This window comes from Xyrauchen texanus, chromosome 31 (genome assembly GCF_025860055.1).
Source record: "Xyrauchen texanus isolate HMW12.3.18 chromosome 31, RBS_HiC_50CHRs, whole genome shotgun sequence".
Taxonomy (NCBI): Eukaryota; Metazoa; Chordata; class Actinopteri; order Cypriniformes; family Catostomidae; genus Xyrauchen; species Xyrauchen texanus.
The window spans coordinates 30007100-30013990 of NC_068306.1; the positions used below are offsets into that span (position 1 = coordinate 30007100).

Sequence of the window (6891 nt, forward strand, 5' to 3'; positions counted from 1 at the left end):
TCTATAGAATAGACAAAGTTATTGTTCCCTGATGTAATATGTGGGGGGTCTTTGCCTTCAAAGCCTTGCTGACACAATTCAATCCAAAAACACAAAGTTTAATGTGCTAGCATGACATCAGAAAAAAATAATTCAGGTTTAAAACAAATAGAACGCATTAATATCCTAATAGCTAGAGAGTTTATGTTTTCATCAGGGAAGCACAGTATGTTCAACATGCAATATGACAGGTTGAAACAGTCTGTACAGAATGGCACAGAACATTTTCAGCACATTTACAATTAATGAAGCCCTTTTCGTGCATGTGTGCTCATTAACAGACTTAACGGGCGTTTTCCTCTATATAGTGAGAAGAATGAACAAAACATAAAGGTTCACACCTTTATTGGTTATTGAAACTGCAAATCCACCCACTTACCACTATATAATTTAAAGTACTGCATCATTGGGAGCCAGTAAACATGTTTTGCTTTTAACATTGCAGAACATATTAACTGAGAAAACATGCTTATTTGCAAGTGAATATGCAAAGGCAACTCACGCACTCCACTGCTTGCACAGTCTGGTGAATGATTAAACACATGCTGCAACATGTTGCATGGATGTTTGATTCTGCGAGAGAAGCTACATGGTAAAATAGTATCTTAAGGATCTATTTCTTGATCTTACCCTTGCTATTTACTTTTGTACATAAAAATGTTAATCTAAAAAAGAAAACTTTCTTTATGATTCATGTTTACACCTAAATTAAATAGTTTGATTCAAGTCAGAAATATTACTTTATACAGTATGTCAGAATCACACAAACTACATTAGGTTACACCAAAAAAATTAATTTTGTTAGATCAGGCAGAAATAGCTACTTAAGGTAACAACTGCAGGTTACCACTATTAACAGTGTAGGTTACCTAACAAGTTCACAGTGTACTTAAAGATTTATGCTTTCATATCAAAACCTTGAAATGCACTGTGAGAATTTGCAACCATGTTTGATTTGTAAATACATTGGGTTAGCAGAGATTTCAATGATATCAGATATTCATAATAACGTTAAATTATCTTTTTTTAGTGTCTGAAATATTATGAATTTATAGGAACATATAGAAATGGTCTGCTGTCTACAAGCTAAATAATCCAAAACTCCAAGCAAAGGGTGAGGCAATGTTGAAAACTGATGGATAACATTATTGATCCTGTGCTGTCTTAGTGACAAAACACGGTGTGAATCCTCTCAAGGAACATAGAACATCCATGTCACAGCAGAGATAATTAAAAAAAACAAAAAAACAAAGTGTGTCTTACCCAAGACTTGATAGACTTCACATTTGGTAAGCTGTAAATATGATATCCAACTGTTTTGCTATAGATAAAAACATGTTTCCAGGGAACATAAGCATAACAAACCAACATATTTTGTTTTGAATGTTGGTCCACATCCATCCATCCGTCTACATTTCACTCCAAATTGTTATGGGAAAACAAATATAAACGCTATTAGAAAAATAGAAAATTTGGATGTCTTTGTATATGTACAATTAACAAATATATTTATTAGTGCACTTTATTTTTATATTTTGTCATTATATCTTACCTAAAATATATTTTTATAATTCTCTGAAAATACAGTTTTCACATGAAAATGTTATTTCTCTACACAAGCACAGACCTCCAGAGTAAAAGGAAAATGTTCTCTGATTGGCTGCTGAAGAACTGTGATGTCATCGCTGGCTGCAATAAGAGTCCAACTGATAGTCAGGGGCAAATTTAGACCACAAGACACTGTGTGTTCAGCTGAGAGCGCTCTGAGCATGTAAGAGAAACTCAATTAGAAAAGAAGGACAGGGTGATTAAAAGAGATGTGAAATAGCAATCAATGCACAGACTGTTAATTAAGACTATGTGAGACTGAACACCTGAGAGAAACACAATTAAAAAGGATAATATTTGGATATCTCATGGGAGTCCAAGAAGAGTGGAATTAAGTTGGACGACTCGAAAACACTCTTCTGCTGCTTCTAGTAAGTGGATTTACTACCATATTTTCCTTTGACCAATTTTACATTAAAAAAGAAATATATAATAATAATTCTCATTCTTAAAAAAACAATTGCTAGTTATTTTGCACTGTAAAAAGTGGTAACATGCATAGATGGATAAAAGTGGATAGATACTGTGTTTCTACCAGATAAAAATTCATTTTGTTTGTGTTCTAACAAACTAATGTATCCAGGTTGATTTAGTCATGTTAAATAATATTTTATATTTGATTTAAACTTGGTAATTTAAATTTTATCACATGAAGCACCTTTACCTGGCAAAATATGCTTCTGTATTTGTTGTGCCCACTACAAATAATAATTATTATTTTATTTTTTGTCAATTGCACTGAAAAAATTTTTAAACTAAAAATGTGCTTCCTGTGGTAACATCTAAGTGATATGGCTAAAAAAATAAGTATTTCATATTAATGAATCAACCTGAATATATTAAATAAAACCCATTTTTTTAGGGTTATATTGGTTATAAATAGCTCCTTGAGTTAACAATTGCAGTATAAACTTTTTACAATGTGTGTAGTATTGCTCTCAGCATATTTTATGTTGACTTTCTATCCTTTGGTTGTCATTCAGTCTTAGTTCATGGAGGAAGAGGACGCATGGAGCCTGGAGAACACCTCCATGCACATGAACATTTCCCTAGTCTCAAATGATTCCTCTCCAGTCTCTCTGCCTGGCTTGGAGTACAGCGATGCAGAGGTGGTCTTAATTAGCATCTTGATGGGACTGCTGGTTCTGGGCATCGTCTTCGGCAACATGCTGGTCATCATCGCCATTGTACGATTCCAGCGTTTGCAGACAGTCACCAACTACTTTATAAGCTCTTTAGCCTGTGCCGATTTGGTCATGGGCCTCCTGGTGGTGCCTTTCGGCGCATGCTACATTCTCCTCAACACGTGGCACTTTGGAAATTTCTTCTGTGAGTTCTGGACCGCCACAGATGTGTTGTGTGTGACAGCTAGTATTGAGACACTGTGCGTGATCGCCCTGGACCGGTATGTGGCAATTATGTGGCCTTTGCGCTATCAGTCCATGCTTACAGAGCGGAAGGCTTGCGGGGTGGTACTAGGTGTGTGGGCCGTCGCTGCCCTGATCTCCTTTCTACCCATCCACATGGAGTGGTGGGTGTCAGATGAACCTGAGGCATTGAGCTGCATGGACAACCCTTACTGCTGTGACTTCAACACCAACGCCGCCTATGCCGTGACCTCCTCCATAATCTCCTTCTACATACCCCTCATTATAATGGCTTTCGTATATAGCAGGGTCTTCCAGGAGGCCCGCAGGCAGCTTCAGAAAATCGATCGTATCGAGGGCCGGATACGAACACAAAGCTTCAGTACCCAAGAGGGAAATGAGGTGAAGAACAAGAGGACCAGGTTCGGCATGAAAGATCACAAAGCCTTGAAGACATTGGGAATCATTATGGGAACGTTCACCCTATGTTGGTTGCCTTTTTTTGTGCTCAATGTGGTTGCGGCCATCTGGAAGACGGATAATATCACACTGCCCTTCAGGATATTGAACTGGATTGGTTATGCAAACTCAGCTTTCAACCCATTAATCTACTGCAGGAGCCCCGAATTTAGAGGTGCATTTCAAGAGATCCTGTGCTTGAGAACTTCTCATCTGCCCTCCACAAGGAATAACAAAGGATATATCTGCAGTGGCCACAGCTGGCAGGTGCACATGAAGACCACCAGACAACGAGAGCTCTCGCCTTCTAACTGTGAAACAGTGACTGGGGCTGAATGTTTGACCGCAGGCACCAAAAACACAAATGGGAATTGTAACAAAGCTGTCATTTAGGCAATATTGAACACAAGTAACCTCAGCCTTCATATTCCCTCTACCTTGTTTTAAAGCACTACAGATATTAGTGGATAATTGGAATGGAGCTGGTGTATCTGGATATAAAGATTATTACCCAGATACTATTTGGATATGAAATGCATGAAAATGCTAGATGTAAATGGGGCCACTGTGATACCTTGTTGAGTCCGAACAAATGAAAATGGATATTAGCATCTGTGCTTTGCTTGTGGTACAATGAGGGAATGTGTTTGGTAGTGCGGCACATAAAATCCAGGTTAGAGATTGAAAGTGAAGAGTCAACATCTGGATTCCATTTACTACCTCATGACATTCGTGTCTCAACTGAAACCCATGTGGATACTCTGCTGATAAAGCAGCTAAAACCAACCTAAGCTGTTTGGCTGTTCTTAGTTGGTCTCCCTAGACCAACTTGGCCATTATGGGAGACTTACTTAGACCAGCTATGACCAGCTTAGGCTGGTTAAAGCAGGGTTTTTTTTTTCAGTAGGGTAGTCATTTCATATTTTTCAAAATGCCTCAACTATAGCAAGCCCTTTTGACATTAAATAACATGCAGAATATGAATTATAGATATCAACAATTGAATTGAAATAGAGTTAAAATGCTTATTCTTGATATCAGGAATGGAAATACTACTACTGAGACTGCTACTTTTTGATATCAGTAATTAGGTTTGGGCTAGTAAAAACTAGGGCTGTCAATCGATTAAAATTTGACATTAAATGACATGCTGATTAATTATGTAATTAATCACTTATATAAATATTTGGATAATATTTGGATCAATTATGTAATCATTTAATAATGAACCATGGAAAAACCCATATCGATAGACCACTATTATGAATACTGTGGGGTACATGTCCCTGTCAAAGTCTATGGTGGTTACGGCCCTGTTTAAATGCAAAAACGTGTTCTCATCTTGTTCTGACCCTAGTGTCAAGCAAGCCTGAGTGTCGTTTGTTGTGAACCTGAAAACAGGTGGTACTTCAAGCTTGAATTGCTCAGATGGTAGGAATATTTATTTTTACGATCAGGGCCATGATTAACTGCGTTCATTTTTTGAACACAATATTTTTTATATAATGAACACTGAATTAATACATTCAATTGACAGCCCAAGTAAACACTTTGATATCAAAAATGACATCACTACACGCTGAAACCCATTCTTTATATAAAAAATTACATTTTAACTAGTTAATTTCTACTAGTAGTGTGTGTTATACCATAACATGTGGAAGATGGAACTTTAAGAGCAACTGAATCAGTTGTTTTGTCACAAACAGACTTGTTACATTCCATTAAGAGCTTGCATAGGCTCACTTAAAGCCACAATCTTCAATTTCTGTCTGAACCCTCCACCAGAGAGAGGAAATATAACCCTCTGATGTGGGACAACAGGTGCACATTGCCGTCTGTGCTATAACCAGCTGTTCTTGTCAAAAGGAAAAAGAGCCAAGCAGTTCTCTCCAACCCCTGCACTTCAACCTTACCCCGTTAACATTTTCACTGGGAAAACATTTTAAGGTTACAGCCGGAGCTGTACATATAAAGGGTCATGTGCTCAAACTGTTTGTAATTTAGGAAGCAAGTTTCCATTCACAGGCATGGCAGGCTGGGTGGCAAAATCATGATGGTGTATTTAACACGTCACTATTTGCAATGAAGTTACAAGTACGGTGTCAAGCAATTCTCTTTGCTAATCATTATGCTTTCCATAATGTTGTATGTAAACCTCAAAGCTATTTCAACAGTCCCTTCAGGAATACAGCAACTAGAATTTATGGTTGTGTAATAGACGTTACTGTTACGTTGTCCTGTTTACAGAAACTCTGAACAAACTGTCCATAGGGCAAATGCTGCAAAACCACCAAATATTGATCCGACAGCTGATTATTTCCATCTGCTTTATGTTTATAGCCCTGGCAATGCATTTAATCATGACAAAGACATTTCTGGAAAGTATCTAACAATTAAAAAATGACAACGGGCATACACCTATACACAGCGTTCTGCTCTTTGACTTTACATGAGCTCCCTTCCTGTGTCTATGTGTGTGTGTATACATGCATGTATGTGATGTGTATGTACAACAGGAAAATAAGAAGTGAGACAGCTCATGTGTCTGTATTCAGGCAGTAAGGCATGACTTGTTCAGTGATAACAGTAGGCTATATAAGTATTTCTAAAAATCTATTTAATATTGTTTTTGTGATGAACATTCTTTGGGATAAAAACTTGAATCACTTTCATAACGTAAAGCATTAGGGTGCTTTGTTGTTGGTACTGTATTAATGAACATCTGCTTCTTGTGTAGTAATTATTCATTGAAGTCAAACATTGTCTTATGCTTTGTGTATGAAGTATTTAGCAAATCGATGGATAAAGCAGTTTATGAATGTGGCCTTATGTTTCAGTGCAGTGTTTTGTCAGCACATGTTTGAAATGTTCTTTGCTTAGTACGTGTCATTCCATGATACAAATGTTCTTGTTTGCCAAGTGCAACTGTTTCCTCTTTGCTCTTTTTACCACAAAGGTGTTCTGTTTTAAAATGTTTTATTTTATTTATTTATTTTTGTATGTCGAGCTCCTGAATGTACTAAGTGGCGAATTAAAAATGTCTGTTAGTAATGCTGCAGTTGCTCCTTTTGCACATTTACTCCCTCTAGTGGCGGAATTCGCTCAAATTTCATTTCAGACACAGCAAAGCTGAAAGAAAACATTCTTTCAATATTTTGACTAATTTTATGCTGAACTTACTCTGAGAAAAACATGCAATTTAAATGAGACCTGTATATGTAATATACAGAGTTGGGAGTAGCTAAGCTGCTTTCAAAACTGTTGGCCTTATTGAAAAGTCATGAATAGAGTCTTGAATTGAAAAAGTCAAAATCTATTTTTCCCCTTTTTTCCCCAATTTGGAATGCCCAATTCCCACTTCTTAGTAGGTCCTCGTGGTGGCGCAGTTACCTAACTCATTCTGGGTGGTGGAGGA

The 6891-nt window shown here is 37.1% G+C and overlaps 1 protein-coding gene across 1 annotated transcript; it reads left to right on the forward strand.

The window, feature by feature from the left end:
* The first annotated feature begins 1791 nt into the window (after positions 1 to 1791).
* Positions 1792 to 6499, forward strand: LOC127624623 (beta-2 adrenergic receptor-like). Its single transcript, XM_052099420.1, has 2 exons — positions 1792 to 2018; positions 2631 to 6499. The coding sequence occupies exon 2, from the start codon at positions 2640 to 2642 to the stop codon at positions 3864 to 3866; it is 1227 nt and encodes a 408-aa protein (XP_051955380.1). The 5' UTR covers positions 1792 to 2018; positions 2631 to 2639; the 3' UTR covers positions 3867 to 6499.
* Positions 6500 to 6891: the final 392 nt, after the last annotated feature.